The sequence below is a fragment of the Sander vitreus genome, chromosome 4, assembly GCF_031162955.1.
Source record: "Sander vitreus isolate 19-12246 chromosome 4, sanVit1, whole genome shotgun sequence".
NCBI classification, from domain to species: domain Eukaryota; kingdom Metazoa; phylum Chordata; class Actinopteri; order Perciformes; family Percidae; genus Sander; species Sander vitreus.
In genome coordinates, this window is record NC_135858.1 from 25946917 (window position 1) to 25966155 (window position 19239).

The 19239-nt window shown below is 40.9% G+C and overlaps 1 protein-coding gene across 2 annotated transcripts; it reads right to left on the bottom strand.

Moving 5' to 3' along the window:
- Window positions 1–1662: 1662 nt before the first annotated feature.
- Window positions 1663–18384, bottom strand: cept1b (choline/ethanolamine phosphotransferase 1b). 2 transcript variants are annotated; one of them, XM_078249182.1, is made up of 10 exons: window positions 18177–18384; window positions 16693–16955; window positions 14349–14523; window positions 12528–12675; window positions 11183–11324; window positions 10137–10221; window positions 9655–9786; window positions 8076–8234; window positions 6570–6695; window positions 1663–5227 (listed from the first exon to the last, which is right to left on the bottom strand). In XM_078249182.1, the coding sequence occupies exons 2-10, from the start codon at window positions 16881–16883 to the stop codon at window positions 5105–5107; spliced, it is 1281 nt and encodes a 426-aa protein (XP_078105308.1). In that variant the 5' UTR covers window positions 16884–16955; window positions 18177–18384; the 3' UTR covers window positions 1663–5104. The 2 variants fall into 2 exon arrangements, with proteins under 2 accessions (XP_078105308.1, XP_078105307.1); XM_078249181.1 differs by having other exon boundaries at window positions 16693–16984.
- Between the last annotated feature and the right edge of the window lie 855 nt (window positions 18385–19239).

Genomic DNA, 19239 nt, shown 5'->3' on the forward strand with positions numbered 1-19239 from the left:
TATGGGGTTGAGATCTGGAGACTGGCTAGGCCACTCCAGGACCTTGAAATGCTTCTTACGAAGCCACTCCTTCGTTGCCCGGGCGGTGTGTTTGGGATCATTGTCATGCTGAAAGACCCAGTCACGTTTCATCTTCAATGCTCTTGCTGATGGAAGGAGGTTTTCACTCAAAATCTCACTATACATGGCCCCATTCATTCTTTCCTTTACACGGATCAGTCGTCCTGGTCCCTTTGCAGAAAAACAGCCCCAAAACATGATGTTTCCACCCCCATGCTTCACAGTAGGTATGGTGTTCTTTGGATGCAACTCAGCATTCTTTCCCCTCCAAACATGACGAGTTGAGTTTTTACCAAAAAGTTCTATTTTGATTTCATCTGACCATATGACATTCTCCCAATCCTCTTCTGGATCATCCAAATGCTCTCTAGCAAACTCCAGACAGGCCTGGACATGTACTGGCTTAAGCAGGGGGACACGTCTGGCACTGCAGGATTTGAGTCCCTGGCGGCGTAGTGTGTTACTGATGGTAGTCTTTGTTACTTTGGTCCCAGCTCTCTGCAGGTCATTCACTAGGTCCCACCATGTGGTTCTGGGATTTTTGCTCACCGTTCTTGTGATCATTTTGACCGGATCGAAGGAGATTGTTAGTGGTCTTTTATGTCTTCCATTTTCTTATAATTGTTCCCACAGTTGATTTCTTCACACCAAGCTGCTTACCTATTGCAGATAGAGTCTTCCCAGCCTGGAGCAGGTCTACAATTTTGTTTCTGGTGTCCTTTGACAGCTCTTTGGTCTTGGCCAGAGTGGAGTTTGGAGTGTGACTGTTTGAGGTTGTGGACAGGTGTCTTTTATACTGATAACAAGTTCAAACAGGTGCCATTAATACAGGTAACGAGTGGAGGACAGAGGAGCCTCTTAAAGAAGAAGTTACAGGTCTGTGAGAGCCAGAAATCTTGCTTGTTTGTAGGTGACCAAAAACTTATTTCCCCGAGGAATTTGCAAATAAAATCATTAAAAATCCTACATTGTGATTTTCTGGATTTTTTTTTCTCATTTTGTCTCTCATAGTTGAAGAGTAACTATGATGAAAATTACAGGCCTCTCTCATCTTTTTAAGTGGGAGAACTTGCACAATTGGTGGCTGACTAAATACTTTTTTGCCCCACTGTATATATATGATCTCCATCTTTACCAGGTGCAACATTAAAGTGATGAACACATTGATTCTGAAGTGGGTCACTTGTGTGGTACTTTAAGTATATGTTGATGCCAATACTTTTGTACTTGTACTTAAAAGTTTGAATGCAGGACTTTTACTTCTAAGTTTTTTCCTACACTGTAGTATTGCTACTTTTACTTAAGTAAATGATAGGCTACTTCATCCACCACTGCACTTTGCCACAAAGCGAATAAGCGTATTTCCAAAACTTGTTCACACAAAATAAAAATAAAACATACCACCATTTAAAGCTCTGTAGTGAATGTTGTTTTCATCCTGAGTGGTTTGTGACAAAAAGGTGCAGGAACATAGCCTAGAAATCTAGACGCAGCCAGGGTCTTCAACATCTTGATGTGGGTCTGGCTTGTCATGCTAGCAGGAACGAGGATGTGACTCCATCAGTTTGACCGTTTCCATTAAAACACAAGTAGAAACCTGGCTCCTGGTGTGTATGAAATTTATTTGCATTGGTAGATGGAGAGATTGTCAGGTGATCTTGTTTACTGTATTCCTCTAAGAACACACTGTTCTGCACACTGGTGATATACGTATACCTGAGCTTGGCAGTCTGGCCAACACAAGACAAACTTCTACACAAGCTTTCAAGAGTAGACACACACACACAGTGACAACAGCTCTGAACAAAAAAATAGAAAACAAACTTGTTTAAGGCAAACCTATTACTAACAATGAGAGTCGACCTGACATCAGTAACTATATGCACATGAGCTATTGATGCTGTTATTGCAGAGTTATTATGAACAGTTGATCACAATCTCCAGCTATCGTACACACACTGTAAAGCAGTATGCGTTAGTAGGCCTATACTCAAACAAATCATCAGTTTATCTTCCATTTCTCCTGAAACACCCAACTGAATTGACCAGACATAGCTGTACTGAGACATCCACTGTAGCAAATAAAGGATTAAAACATCTAAATGTGACATTCAAGCAAAGACTGTATGTAGTCAACGCTGTTCTATAATGTATAATGTACCTGGTCGTTTGCATGTGATCTGTCAAATGAAAACACTTTGAGAAAAATTGACGTTGAGTTTTGTTCCTTTAAGGCTCACTTCACACAAATCTGAAGATCTACACAGCAAAGATTTCTGCCGTCAAGCCAACACAGTTCAGGAGAATAAGACTCAGTTTGTGGTGCTCAGTGTTGGAAAATTACATTTGAAAAACTCAACTGCAGCAAGTTTTCATTAACAATTTTCCTCATAAAATCACAACTTTATTCTCATAACGTGATTTCTTAAAACACTGATTTTATTCTTGAAATCTTGCAACTTTCTCATACAAATTTCCCAAAGTAACAACTTTGTATTTATTAATGTATTATAACTATTCTTGAAGTATTGACATTTTTTTCTTTTACTTCATAATATGACTTTTTCTCAAAATAACAGCTAGTCCTGTCTTTTAAAAAGAAAACGTATGAATTTATTCTCCAAATATTGCGGCTTCTTCAATTACTTTATTCTGATAATTGAACTTTTTTTTCTCCAAATATGTCGAAACATGTATTATTTTATTTCCTATTGGCAGTGAGCCTTTTCAGAAGCAATCGTGACTTATCAATTAAAACTTTAGTTAATATTTTGACTTTTTTTTTAAAATTACAACTGGGGAGTTTAACTTTCTTCTTTAAAATATCTTTATTGGCTAAAACTAACAAAACATTTTTCTCAAAATACTGAAACCTTATTCTTCCAATCACTTTATTCTCGTAAAGCCAACTTTATATGCATTACAACTTTTCTTTACTCGGAACTACAACTTTATTTTAATGATGTACAACTTTTTTTCTAAGAATGTTACATCTTTATTGTATAAATCTCATAATACTCTTTAATATTCCATCTTAAGATACCACAAGGTGTTTCAAGGACAAATATTTTTGTGATTTGGGTGAAGTGACCCTTTAACACTTGTGTGCGTGGAAGGTTCTTTTCCCCCCCCAACAGTGTTCAGATTGCAACCAACCCACCCTGAACCTGAACTTCAGTTCAGACACTGACAAAGTTCTGAAGCTGCTGTAATTAATGACGCTAAACACTTGGCATCGTTGATCTTCTTAAACATTTTAAACAAATTAGCGGCTTAGTAAAGCGTCTGCAAACGGAGCTGTTCGACAAAAACAAACAGGCACAATATGCAAAAGCAAGAAACTATAATCTCTGTCAAGAACAAACATGTTCTCAACATTAATACATCAGCACAGGTTCTGTTCAGAAGCAGCAACATTAAAACACCCACTCAGTATCAGACGATGTTGCTAGATGTGGAGGCGGAGTGAGCAGCAGCCACTTGAAATAAAAACAGGTTTTTAATTAACGGTCAGGGACAAAAAAAAAAAAAAAAGAAAAAAAAGAAAAAAGAAAAATAATTGATCAGAGTCTCGCCAGTCACCACCTTAAAAACTGTGACGTCATTGTTGTGACCTCATTTAGGCCACCTGCACCCGTTTCGCTTCCACCATGTACAGTATGTCGTTTTGGGGGAAACACAATGTCGACCAGACAATGTTAATAATGGACACATTTTAAAAACGCTGGTTCACTTAAGTGGCGGTATCCACCGGCAACACAGGTAGGAGTGTGATGTAAACTTAAATAAGCGTCATGGTGGCAGGGAGTCATTCATTTTAAGAGGAGAAGTCTGGTGATATTCTGTACTTTTCTTTTGCTCAACAGTTCCCAACCAAAACCAACAATATGGTTTTGGTCTTTTCATGGGATTTGTTGACAATGAGATAAATATAGCATAATACCAGGTGGAGTGTAACAATGTAAAGTGACAGAAAGTAGTGTGGCCACTGGTGGAGTGAAAAATATCTATATTTTTTTTTCTATCAAAATGTGTGAAAATCTGCGCATCGAAGTTCCTTCTTGACCTCAAAGACCTTCTTACTAGCTTTCAGACCTTTCATCCACATAGCTCTGAATGCTAGCAAGTGGACCTTTGAGTTTAGATATTTTTTGTTTACATGTGTGAACAAAAATCTGATTGTGGCTGCGTTTCTCTGTTGTGCATTATAAAAGTGACTAAAAGTGTAGAGGAAGCCTAACTCCATTAAGCATTAACCAAACCGTCACGACGAATATATTAGCAAATAACATTGCACGTGACAAATGCACACAAAATCCCTACCCAGAGATTAAAATCCAATGTGTTGTTTTAACCAAGTGGTTTCAGTTGACAAACTAAACAAACAACATTGGCAGTGAATATTTTGCAGGTTTGTTCAATGACAACATTCTGAAGTCGGCATTACGTTTCCTCCAAAACCACATTTTTGCTGATCAGTTGCACAGTTTTGTGTAATGGGCAGGAGATAGTTGTTTAAAAAAAATCATATACATGAAGGTTTATAAACGTGTCAAAACAGGATTTTTAACTTAAGTGAAAACGCACAGACAGTATAACAGTTTGGTATTTACAATAACAAAAGGTAAAGTTATGCAAATGTTTAAAAAAAATTATAATTGTGAAAAGCAAATAGTTTGATTCATTTCCTATACATTTTCTTTGCACACAAACAGTTAAAAGACATTTAAGTTGCTCTCCTTGAACATAGCGAGTAGCACCTGTACTCTCCTGAAATATTTGCTCATGAGTTTGTCAGAAGGAGAATGCTTATTACGGGTGCCAAAGATGAAAACGGGTACAAATTCAAATTCTGCACTGGTGAAAAAGAAAACGATGACAGTAATACTCCAGTAACTTAATATATATTATTTGTCCTCACATTCAGTTGGCAGAAGCACATACTTTTACACCAGGTCATCCCCTGCGTCGTGGAAGACAGAGGGCAGAAAAGATGAGTGTGACTAACGGGAAAGGGACAGAGTCAGTAATGGCCGGCGTGTCCTCAGTGAGGCGCTGAACTGAGCACTGAACAAGGCTTGATTTTGAAAACAAAAATGTGAAGATGGCAGGCAATCTGGTTGCAAACACTGACACAGTAACGCACCAAGTCAAAGAAGGAAATGATCTGCAGGAGAGAAGGAAACACCGTCAAACAGGAGCTCTACACCACTGACAGGAAAAGAAAAGAGTCATCTATCATTTCGTCATTTTGGACGTAGCTCAAATTTCATAGTTCTGACTTACTATCTCATAGTTTCAACTTATAAAAATCACAATTTCAATTTAGTTTGTCATACTTTTCACCTTGTGTTTTTCATTTTTGTTCCCTTCAGTGTTTAAAACGTCTCTGTTGCGGTGATCGAGGCGGTGACGTTTCATGTTTACAGTAACGTGACTCACGCGCCGCAATACGGACAGACTGAGTCCGAGTCTGATCTCCGGGTTACAAGATTGTCCACCGCAGATTCACGTTGCTTTTTTTGACTTCACTTTTGGCCGCAGGCACAAACGGAAAGACCTGAATTTTTTGCTGGACTGTCTGACGAGTGATGATCTTTACCTTTCATTTATTTCATTTAAAACAGGGACAATGCACAAGTTAACATTAACCTTGTTTAAGAACAAGGAGAAATGCATTGTACCAGGGTGTAGCACAAGTGCTATTTTCCGCCCGTAGTCCCTGGGCAGGTCCGTAAAACAATAAATATTCAACGCAAGTGAAATACAAAACATCAGAATATACAATTTTACAACCACAGTCACACCTAATTTACAATTAAAAAAGAAACACTATCATGGTCTCAATCGTTCCTAAAACCAGTCCCCCTCCCACCCACCCATCGACGCAGTGTTTGTGAGTGAATGCAGCCAGCCGGTGCCTCACTAGAGCTTTAGCGTTATGAACGGTTATACTACGTTTACCTTTATCATATTGCCTGACAACGACACTAGGCGGCTACAGTGTGACCACACAGACCTCTACAAACGTCAGACTGCTCTCTGGTAACAACTATTCTCCGTACCTGGCTGAGACAAAACTCCACAGTAAATTTCAGCGTGCATGCATGTTGTACGTTTTTTTGTATTCGAATCCCAAAATTTTAAATCAAATCCCTACCTACGGAACGAATATTCGGATCCAGCCCTATGCAATTCAGGGTCATATCTCAGTTCTTTAACTTAATACTTCATCATTTTTGATACATCCTAATTTTGATTTACTATCTCATAGTTTCTATTTATTTTTAAATCATAGTTTTGACTTGTCATAATTATGATTCAGTAATTTTGAATTAGTATGTCATCTTATATTTGTATATCGGTCTCATAATTGTTACTTGGTATCTCGTAACTTTGACATACTATCCAATAGTTGCAACTTATAAAATCATACTCGACAACATACACACAAATACATACTATTCCTGAGCACATTTCTCCAAAGCTAGCATCATGTGTGTACTTACCAATGCAATCCACAGCACCAGGTACTCGTCAATAAAACTATTGAAATACTGATCTAGGAACAGTAGCCCTGGTCCCAGGAAGGCTAAATCGTGGAGATGCATCTCACTTTTTGTCATATGTGCTACCTGTGGACAGACGGAAAAACACACACAGTCAGCATCACACACACACACACACACACACACACACATTTTCTTTTATTGGCACTACTAAATCTCTGCAAAACACTACATTCTAAAGTGGAAATTACACATTTTAAAGCTATTTGAAGAGAATAATATTAGGGCTGTCAAACGACAGCCCTAATATTTTTAAATCGCGATTAATCGCTGAATTTCTATAGTTAATCGCATATTTTATGATTTTATTATTTTGCATTTTGGAACAGTTTTTAAGTACATATTAACAACTGAAAGCAATTCTTACCAGTGTATCTTGATTGGGAATCAAATGAATGCAAAGAAAGTTACTTTATGAACTTGATTTTAAGATTTGTAATTATTTATTTACTGTGTAAACAAAAGAAAAATGTGTGAATCTGTCATTATTGCACAATTCCTCCAAGTACCCAACTAAAAAACTAAAAATCCCTATCCTTACTAGAGTCAATATAGTGTTTAGTAACTCCTAAATAATGTTGATTACTCACTGATGTCCAGTGATCAGCGGTTAATGAGACAGCGTTTGCACTTTGCAGCAGTTCCAGTGTGGCTGCTTTCTCTGTGTCATACAGGCTCTGTGGGGGGGGCTGCTGTTCCCCTCGACGGCAATGAGACGGGTTAGAACATGCCAACCGTAGTACGTCTTTAAGACCCGAGTCCTCTACGATGCCGACAGGTCTGCAGTTAGTTGCCACACATTTCGCAAGAGCTGTAGTCATTTTTTGGGATTTGGTTTCATCCACAGGTCGGCAAGTAGCACTCTCCAAAATAGTGCTTTGCCTGAGTGAGTAGCATGCTAGCGGGTAGCGTCACGTTAACTGAACTACTATGCTTAGCTCCGTAGGCGGTAGCTCAAGCTTGCTTGTCTTTCTCATCATGCCTGCAGCCTGCAACAGCAGGATGTGTTACGAGGAAGTGGCAGCTTGATGATAAGTAACGGTGCTGCAAAGGGTCAAAATAGTAGCCTGTTAGGCACGACGCAAAGCCCAGTGAAGTGTAAAATAAATTAATAAATGCCGGCATGCGATTAAAAAAAATTAACGCCTTATGCTCGGCCCTTAATCGCATCACGATTAACGCGTTAATGCTGACAGCCCTAATATATAACACTATTTTATTATCCGAGTCTTAGCACCCAGTAGAACAATTTGGCCATGAACTCTTTTGACATGGTTATGAACATCGGTCCTTTTCCAGAATAAAGTAGTAGCAGTAAACCACAGTGATTACCATGATAATTCAGTCAGTATGAGATGATATATTGCCAACATTTTTAGTTTATTCTTTCTGTGACCACAGCATTGTGTTTGACCCCTTGTACAGTAAAAAGTGGGTTAGACTTACAACTAATTTATTGGTGATTTTGGCCGAGACAAAGCCAAACGCCAGGATATAAAGACATGGATGTTTCTCGAAGAGCTGGACAGCAGACTTCTTGTATATCATCATCGCCAAAATTATAACTGAACCAATATGTAAAACTGGAGAGAGGACGCTGGTTCCCTGAGGACAGAGGCACAAAAACAAACCCACAGATGGTTAAAAGCAGTAGAAACAGACATAATCTGCAACAACAATCTACTTATTCTGCTCAGAAACTTTGAGCTGCTAGTATTTGTACCGAATGTATTATAAGAAAAAAAAGTATTAACTCAAGCACATTATATTTCTACAGTTAGGAGTTTGGTTGCCTGGGAGCAGGTCACATGGACCCATTGAATAACATTCAAAAGTACCACAATATTTATCAATGACTGCTACATAGCCATCCACTCTTATTTTCTAAATATCAAAACCATAGAGGGGTGCATACAGACAGTTGTCGGCAATTTCAATTTTAGTTTGGCAAACTGACAGAATTACTGTTATTTAAAGAGTAAACCCCTAAAGCACCTTTTTAGCTGAAAACCAATGTAGAAGGGTATTTGGTAGTGTTGTTGATGGAGTCGGGTCCAAATCTGGACGTTTTAGTGCAAAACAAAACTCGACATTTTGTTTGCTGTAGCAAGGCAACATGACACATGGAAAAATATTGGCTGGTAGCAGTGATGAAGCTAACTGGGACTACACAAAGTTAACTCTACAAGAAATTAAAGGACAATTCCAGCGCAAAATGAACCTAGGGGTTAATAACATGTGTACCGAGTCGACCGTTCTCTGGGATCTGTTTTCATGCTAATCGAATGTGTTTCTAGCTTGAAACAAGCTACAGCAAACCGGTGGTTAGCTGCCAATGCTAGCTTTCGGGGCAGAGGGTAAATCGCTATTTTATACCACTAACAAGGCTCAAAATAGCACCACACTTCCACGGTAGCGTAATGAGGGTCCCTACATGTAAACCGAAGCATCGAGAACTCTGTAAGTGTACATACAGATTATAAAGACAGTAGCGTTTAGGTTTACATGTGGGCGCCATCTTGGAAAACAGTCATGACCAGTCGAACAACGATAACGGTGCGTCCCAAACTATCAACAGGTGTCACGGTATAAAAGCCCAACCTGATAAACTTTTGCTATACTCATCAAAACAGACATAAACACACAGTAACAGTGTGAGGTGTCTCAAAACGGTTTCTTCCTCCCCAGTTTATATGCTAAACTAGATGTTGATACCCAACCATGCACTCTGAGCTAACAGGGAGGGTTTTTTTCTTGGGTTATAGAATAGGTAATGGCACAAAAACAACTCTGTGCTTCTGGTTTGTTTTCTACCCCCTGCATAGAATAGAATATAATGCCTTTTATTGTCACTATACACATGTACGATGCAAGAACATCTCGCAATGAGGTTGCTTGGAAGCATTTCCGCAATGATTTATCTGTGATAAAACAATATCCACCCTCTGACTGACATGTCAGGCTCTGGGAGAACATCCATCGACCACCAACCTATCAGGAGAAGTGCAGATGTTTCCAGACTTACTGCTATTGTGGATCCGTTTTTGCCCACACCTCCTGTAAAAATAACTCTGAAGTAATTGGTGCAGGAGAAGATGGCTCCTAAAAAAGTGCAGATGGCAGGAATCATTTTCATCTGGATATTTAGGATCGGAATCTAGGAATCAAGACATCAAAAACACTGAAATTAAGGAATGATAATACAACTCAGACTCAAAGACGCAAAGTTTACATCAAAAGATGTGTTGATCTTAAATGTAATTTCCAAGCTATTTTTGTAGTTTGTGAGCACATTCACCTTTACATGTACATCCACAATGAAAGCATTATGAGTAATGTTAGAGAGTGGTAAAAGCGTTCAGAGTGACATTTTTTGGTATTTCTGATAACAATTACAGTAAAACAGTCAAAACGAGAATGTTACAGCAACAAAACTAACATTATATAAATATGGCATCATCAGTCTCACTAATCTCAACTGAAGCAAGTAGAACCGATCACAATTACCATTGACTGCCACAAAGCAGATCCTCCCACGGCGGCCAGCAAATACATGATTATTATGAAGAGTTGCACCTCAGTCACATCAATGCTGAGTGGGAGGAGAAAGCAGAGAGTTGAAAGTGAGGATTAGTGATGGCAAGCAGCACACAGTCATCCTGCAGCCTTCTTCCACAACACACTGCCGGAACACAGATTAAACAAAAGGAGATGCAACGTGTTAATCAGTGAACTTTAGAGGTGTTGGTAGGTGAAGTTTGGAACTTTGGACAGAGCCACGCTGGCCGTTTCCCCCTGCTTCAAGACTACTTTTAAGATAAAGTGATTTGGTGTGGAGGGCAGAAGTTTTCACGGGTTGGGGCAAGGAGAGCGTGATTTACATGTAATCTACATACTAAGGAAAGAACGTCACTCTTCTGGGCCCACAGCCCTCTGTCACGATTCAAAATATGGCCGTAGTTATAATTTCCCAGGTGGAATTTGTTTTTATCATTTCTACTAACGGACAGGGAATTCTAATACTAGTATTCTTACTTTAACTTTTGAAATGCTTCTGTGTAAGTCATCAACATCTCCCGAACCTTCTTCGCGAGTGTGAAATTAGTTGTGCTGATTTTTTCCTTAACACTGAGTGAAATGTGTCTGAAAATGTGAGTGGAGTAAATGGTCTTGAGATATTGCCGTTAGCTTTTGATGTAAAATGTGGTGTATTGTAAAGGCATAACAAGCTGTAGCTTCAGAAACCTTTATGTTGTATGAATATGTTGTATTGTTTTTAATTTATAGTTTCTTGCCTTATTATCTCCATTACTGATTACAGACCAAACTGAATTTCAAGATAACATTAAATACTGATGCATTTTATATGTACTAAAAATGGCTGTTGTGGAATCAGTGAACTCAGGTATTGGTGGCAATATTGAAAAATAACACTTAGACCTGCTAAGGACTGAATTGTAACTCCTGATATTAGCAGACTTAATAGACAAATGGCTGGAAATGATGTTTATGCTTTAAAAAAATAAAAAATAAAAGCAGCTTTGTTGACTCACATGCCGAAGCGCAGCGTTCCTGACACGTATGTTTGCCAGTGGGCACAGTAGAACATGAACATCCCGGCGAAGCAGCAGAAGAACATCCAGTCCGGGTTGGTGCCCATCTGCACTGCTATACTGGTTCCCAACACCACAAACACTGCAGAGACAAACACATGAACACCAGCAGCGTTAAAATAAAAGGGCTTCAGTTATGGCTCCAGTATTTGAAACTCAATATTTAAAACGGTCTGACATTCTGGGACATGAGGTAGAACCTGACGGTGTTGGCTGTATTTGGAGTACTGGGAGAGGACAGTCCTTTTATGGCATTTTTCCATTACATGGTACCTGCTCGACTCGCCTCGCCTTTTTTGGTTTTCCATTACGAAAAAAAGTACCTGCTAACAGGTACTTTTTTTTCGTACCACCTCCGTCGAGGTTCCACGCGATCTGAGCCGATACCAAAAGGTGACGTGAAAGTGACAGACAGGGGCGTCCTGAACAAACTCGCCATTTTTAAATAGTTTAGCCAGCTGCGTTTGTTTTTTTGCTGCTTCCAGCTTCTTTTGAAACAAAATGTGTCTTCTGGCTGTGGCAACAACAACACACCTTTGACGTTCTGTGTGTGTGTGGTGCGTTAGGTCACGGCAGTTTGCTGCGGCGTCGCTATGACGACCAGCCAAGCTCGCCTCACGCACGAGGCGGTACTAAATCTGCAATGGAAAAATGGAGGACGGGGCTCCGCGGCCGAGTCGCCCCGCGGCCGAGTCGCCCCGCGGCCGAGTCGCGCCGAGCTGGTGCTAGCTGTGGAAAAACGCCATTAGAGGAGCCACTTTCACGGTGGCAAGGTTCATAACCCTTTTAGCGTGCAGATGTATTTTACTGAAATGGAAACAGGCACAGCCTCCCACTCTCCCTATGTTGCTCAAAGACGTTATACACCACCTACAGTAAAACTGGAAAAACTACATTACGTGGTTCCAGTGAGACATTTCATGAGACTTGGTAACCTTTCATAACCAATGATTATGTAGTAGAGGCTAGGCAATACATTGGCTCTTAACTCTTTGCTACAATAACAACCTAATGTGAGATGTCAATAATATGTGAGATGTTTATATATGTGAGGCAGCTTTGTACTTTGATTAATATCTAAACCGTTTATTTATTGTACAGGACCTGTTTTTGTGTCAGTTTATCTAAATGTAAAACATTTTTTTAATATTTTTATACAATATTTATGCAGTATTTACTGTTATCTGAAATACCAATAAACGGATATTGGGAAAAAAAAAAAAAGATATAAAGATTCAGATTCACTGAGACATGGTGGAACGAAGTCAAATAGGAGAAAACAGACCGGTGGAGAGGGAGTCACAGCCGTGGTCAAACAGCTCGCCCAGCGGAGAGCTGCTATTGGTGCGTCTGGCCTGCTTCCCGTCAATGGCGTCCAATGATTGGTAGATGAACAGGCCCACAGCACACAGCAGGTACGCCCAGAGAGGAGCCTGAAACAACACATTCATATAGAGCAGGGGTCACTCCATCTCGAAGCCCGAAAACCAAAACAAGCTGAAGCAGATCTCGTCCAATCAGGTGACTTTAGCTATACAAATCAATACATGAAATCACAATGCATACAGTGTGTGTAATACCCTATGTCAAAATCAGGGGTAGGGTTATGTACCGTTCACATTTTTTTTTTTCCAGTACCCAACGGTACCTTTTTTCGGTACCCTCTGTAATAACAAAAAATTATCCCAAACCTGTCCCTACAAACTATAAAATTATAAATTATTAATTTCTCACACTGTAACTTTTATCTTGTTCTTTTTTTTTAGCTTGTTTTTATTTTAATTTTACTTTTTAACTGCTCTTTAATGTTTTATGTCAAGCACTTTGAATTGCCTTGTTGCTGAAATGTGCTATACAAATAAAGATACCTTGTCTTACAACCTCCAGCCTGTCAGTCATGCCCCAGGGCATAAGAGAACACTGGCGTTTTCTGGGGAGTTTACTCTGCTGTGCCACGCTACATCCTGTAACGCCCTGCTATGACATGAACTACTACAACTACCATTTGTAGTCACTGTTCCATTATCTTTGTGACCATTATTGCCACTGTTCATCATATCCCCAACCGGCAGCGTCAGACACCGCCTACCAAGAGCCTGGGTCTGTCCGAGGTTTTTCCCTAAAAAGGGAGTTTTTCCTCGCCACTGTCGCACTAAATGCTTGCTCTTGGGGGAATTACTAGAATTGTCGGGACTTTGTAAACTATAGAGTGTGGTCTAGACCTACTCTATCTGTAAAGTGTCTCAAGATAACTCCTGTTATGATTTGATACTATAAATAAATTGAATTGAATTGGTGTGCCTGCCTGTATCAGAGGAAGTACAGCACCGCAACCGCTTTCGGCTCTGTCTGACTGTCTGCATGGAGTTTTGAAAAGTGTACCTACTTTTCAAACGGATTAATCATTGTGACTTTAACAAACTGCTCTGTGTGTGTGTGTGTGTGTGTGTGTGTGTGTGTGTGTGTGTGTGTGTGTGTGTGTGTGTGTGTCTCTGTCTGTCTGTCTGTCGGAGCTGAGCCCCGCTCTCTGTCAACACATGCATTAAGGACAGAGAAGCTCGCCCTTACATGCTCTCAGGTTCCGAAATTTGGCACTGTTTGATTTAACCTTGAATCGGTACTCGGAAGTACCGACATAATTCGGTCGGTACCCAAAAAAAAAGTACTGATTTTATTACCCAACCCTAATCAGGGGTCCCTTGTCGTTGCTGTGTTTGAGATCTGGTTCCCTTGTAATCAGATATGCCCAGAGCGGGCTGCTGAGCAGTACGAACAGAAGGGGGAGGGGGAGGTGGGGAGCTTATGACAATAATACAGTCAATAAACAACAACACTTTGATACATGCAGACGCACCTTCTCCACCTTTCTCCTTTGCAGTTACACAAAATTCCCTGTTAACCTACCGTTTAAAACATTCACATAAAATTACAGCAGATCTTTCCTGGAAATCCTTTAACAGGACACATTTGCATTGACAGTAGATTAATAGAGAGCCAAAAACAGACACTGGAGTTAATTGGTGAATGAAAACATAAATTCAAGCATTTTAATATGTTTCAACATAAAGAGCGTCCAGTAGAACGGTGTTCCAGAGTGATGACTAACCTGTTCAGTGGCAGTTGGGCAGTAGTAGATGAGCACGAGGGTGGTGAAGACGTTGGTGGCCAGGCCGATGATGGTGATGAGGTTGGGAGCAATCCAGGAAGGGACCCGTCCCACCAACCATTCCCAGTAACGCTGCATCAAAGGCTCCAGCAGGGAGCGTCCTGCACTGCTGTACCTGCAGGGACCGACAACAGCCAGGTGAGGAGGCCTGTACTACGAATCAAGATCAACATGCCCTGGATTTATTTCAGTTACCCGTTACCTAACCACCGCGGTCCCGCATAAGCTGTGTCACGACGCTGGTTATCAACTAGTTCAATCAACCCAGGGTTTCCCCAATCCTGGGTTGGGTTTATGCATTCACATAAAAGAGGCTGTTTGCACAGCACGACCAATCGCAAACATCTACCAGAACCGCATATTTTATATAAGAAGAGCAAACTATAATTCTACATAAATATCAAGAATACAGACCTGGTTTTACAGGCAAAACGCAATACAGTCGCTGCTTCCTGAAACAGGAGGAAAGCTGGCAAAAACATAGCCAACGTTGTTATGCGTAAATCACAACGCTAATCAATATCACTTCCCCATCAGTCAGGACCAAGATCTGACTGACTATAATTACACTTTTGCTTTCCATAAACTGCCGTTGCTTTAGCCTAGTATTTCAGTTGCAACCCTGGCAGTGGGAAGCGATCGTGAGAGAAAATAAAAAAAATATAAAAAATAATTCAAACCGATGTGCGCATTGGCAACACACAGCTCAACAAGCCGATAAATAGACTATACGTAATTCACGCCGCTGAAAATACATATCTTTCATAAAAATACCCATCAGGGAATGTTAACGGGGTTGTCAGTCTCTAAATGTTTTAACTTTCATGAGCAAACCTCTCTCTCTTTGCGCACCAAGCCCCCCCCCCCCGGGATCTTCTAAGGTCCTTTTTTCAGTAGCCGCAGCCGAGCTGGCGCGCGCAAATGTGATGTAATGAGAGTGCCGTAACTGTTTATACTCGCGCGTGGTGGTCGCGACACTAGTTGTAGTCTTCTCCTGAACAGAGGTGGCGCTAATGAGGAAAGACTACTGACTTTGCTCTTTCTACGGACTAGAAGAAGAAGAAAAAGGTAAAGAACGACAGAACTGGCAGCAGCATTGACATCAATGCTTCGATTTGATTCGATGACCTACTTCGTCGGATCAAGCCTTTCATTCGCCAAAAAAGAACTCCTCTTAACCCAGTACGTTTACAAGAGAGACTTGCAGTCACTCTGAGAGTCCTGGCATCTGGTTGCTCTCGAGCTCGTTCAGGCTTCCCGTTTCTGCTTTGTCGTGCGCCGCTTAAAAAAAATAAAGTGGCGCACGACCTCTGGCGCTATAAATCCTGGCGCGCCAACGAGATCTACGTCATTTTGACTTCACATTGGCGCGCGCAAGCTCGGGTGCAGCTGGTATACCGCACGTTTAAGAACGGTGACGCCGTTATCAATCGAGTATTGATTGGTCAGTAGGCGGTGCTTTTTACACCAGTTGATCTCTGATCTGCAACTTAACCTGCTCCCGACCAGGTTAGGCGTTCAGCATAAGTTACCACGGCGATTGAGCCCGGTAACAACTGATCCACCGTCGTGATACAGAAAACCCTGGGTTGAACCTGAAGTGGGCTCGTTAACGCCAAATCTTGCTCCGTAGTGCAGGCCTCAGATGACTTTAACGTCCCAGAAATAATGATGATGGTGACACAATATTAGAGTCGTGACGAGGGCTGGCTGATAATTAGGGCTGAAGTATTACTTGTTTTTATATTTTAATTACTATTTGAAAGCGCAATTTTAATTAGAACTTACGGTGTCTCAACAAGCGTAGCAAGCGGCAGCTTAAGCCAGCAACCATTGATTTCATCAGCTATAATGAAAGCTGTCATCTCAGCAGTAGATAGTCAAGGATAATTTTTTAACTTTGCAAAAGAACTAAAAGTTAATCTTGGCTGTTGTCTGGTAAATGTGCTCTCAGCCTACCGAACTGCCGTACATTTGTGGGTTTGCTGTTGAAAGCAAAAAAACATTTTTACATAAATTATTTAGGTCACTTCACATCGATTTCAAATTCAGACAGGTAGCAGGTAGCTCTGCAGATAGAAATATCCGAATCTCCTGCTGTTGCTGTACTCGACATTCAGCACAACAAATATTTGCATTGTAATAGTGGAGTAATGGCAATACTTCCATACATATCATTGCTTAACCACAAACCTACATAAACTCACTTAACATAAGATTAAATAACACCACATGAGGTTTTACTTCAGTTTTTCTCAGTTATCAGAGCAGGACTGTGTGTTACCTGTGCTCCTCCAGTCTCTTGAGCTGGTGTCGGGACAGGGGGGGTGAGGGCAACTCAATCAGCCTGCGCAGCACTCCGGGGGCCAGCCAGCAGGCCGCCTCCATGCCCATGCCCTGCCCAGGGTCCTTGTCCCGGCCAAGGCCTCGGCGAGAACGCAGGCCCCCCGCTTGCTGCTGCCCCGTGGCACTCATGGAGCCCTTCTGCCTGCTGGTCTGGTCCCCGATGGCTCTGGCTCCGCCTCTGCCACTGTCCTGCCGTTGGGTCTAAAGATCCACAGCGGGGCTGGATGAGGCTGGACAACACCCCGGAACAAGAATCCAATATCACAATACTGTCCTGTGACAATAGCACAATACTGTACGAATACAGATTCACAAAACCGGGGAAGCAACTGATGATTGTTTTTATTATCGATCAAGCTGATCATTTTCTCAGTTTATTTGTTCTTTAACCATGGATCCAGCAAATTTAAACAGCTCACGCTACTGTATTGTGCGAACTTCATTTAGTATTGTATGTAAAACAAGTTCCTTCCTGAGACTATTTGCAGACAGAGCCACTGTCTCTGTGTCCGGTGCTTGGTGCCGCCAAAGACGATTGTGATTGGTTTAAAGAAATGCAAACACAGAGAGTTTTTTTCTCCTATCCTTGAATGTATGTGCGGTGTAGCCAGACCTTACTCCACAGTTGTGTGGAGATGGCTCTGACAATGCAAGACTAATAAAGTCTTATCTTTATCCATAATAATACATCATACATTTATTTCTTGATTGTTTTCTGTGCTAATCTGAATCTGCAAAGTAACTAAAGTTATCAAATAAACGTAGTGGAGTAAAAAGTACAATATTTGCCTCTGAAACGTAGCTAGTGGAATAGAATTATAAAGCAGCAAAAAAAAAATGGAAATACTCAAGTAAAGTATTAGTTACTCAAAATGATCAGAACCTGCCCTAAACTACCACGTGTTATTGTTAGTACTACTGATTACTTTTGATTAGATCAGGAGTGTACACAACTACCACATGACACCTATGACATCAATACCAAAGACACCATTATCTGCATAATTGAACAAAGACAGTATGAAAGATCAACTTAAAGGACCGTGTGTGGGTTACTAAACTATGTCTTGTGTCTGTCAGCAAAACATGAGCTACTGACGATCGCAAAACAACCTGCTTCTTCAGCGATCTGCTAATGCTGCTTGGCACACTCGCTATTAGCATGGGACGATTAGCATTTTCTGGACTGGTAGCTACGGAAGACTTGTGTCAGTTTGGTAATTTAAAGTCACTCGCTTGCTATTGGCTTGTAATAATTTCTCCATAATTACATTGGTGAAAATATCATCCCCCAATTAAGATATTGATTAAACCAGAGTATACTATTGACACCTCCCAGATGACTGCAGCTAGCTTGACTAGTTAGCTACATATATATGAGTTAGCTACCCCCAAAGACAGCTGGCGAGCTTCTGAACTGACCTGGCCGGTTAAAGGACGAGAGCCGTGGGCAGTCCGAGAAGCGGTGAGGGCGCTTCAAGCCGGCAGACAAGACTCCTCTGTGGATGGTTAGCTTTAAAGTTTCTCTCTATGACTTAGACACCACCGAAGGGACGTTTGCAGCTGGAGGTGGATCACCAAGACCGGTGTCAGTCACTGTGGTTGTCAAAGCAAGCTAGTTCACGTTAGCCATCACGTAAATCTCGCGTAGCTTCTTCTTCTTCTTCATTGGGTTTTAACGGCAGCTGGAGTCCTTAATGTTGCACTACTGCCACCTTCTGGAGTTAGTAAACTCCTACAGTGTCCAGTATGTCAGATTTCCTCACCAGTCCTGTTCTCATTAAGTTGACCAAGCATCTTCTGCCTTGTCCACTTTGACCACACTCCAGTATGTATTTACTCCTGCACCTGTTAGCCCTAATCGTTTCATTTCTTTCATCATGTGCATGTTCCTACTCTCTGAAACATATTTTCTGCAACAAGCACATGCTCTGTTCATGTTGGGAGGTACCAGAAACTGAAGTCTACAGTGATAGTTATTCGACTGGGGGTTTGTGAAGTGAACATGATTCAGTCACTATTTAGTCTTGCATTGCCAGACTTTACTCCCTGGCGCTGCACAGTCAATATTAAATAAAAGTAGTCAGTAGATTATTTCAAGGAACAAAAGTAGCCTGCAGACTCTGCTACACTGGAAATAATCTTACACTACGCATAAGTGTGTCTGTTTCTATTGGCTGACTGTGTACAGTTGCAGGTAAAATTTGAAAAAACTTGAACTGGAAACACATGCTTCAACTTTTTAACTGAAGAGATGGCAAATATGAGTATGATAGTAGTAGCAGCGCTGGGTGATATATCAATTCGAGCTACTCAGATTTTACTTTTTATATTCTGGCTATCTCGTAGCAAATGTAACGATCCTTAAGAGGGACAGACTGAAAAAAAAAAGGGTTTCTGTTTCTGGAAGAGGCATCATCTCTGCTTCAATAGGTGTTCAGATTTGACTTTTTTTTTTCACTCTGTCCCTGTCATGCTAGCCAGG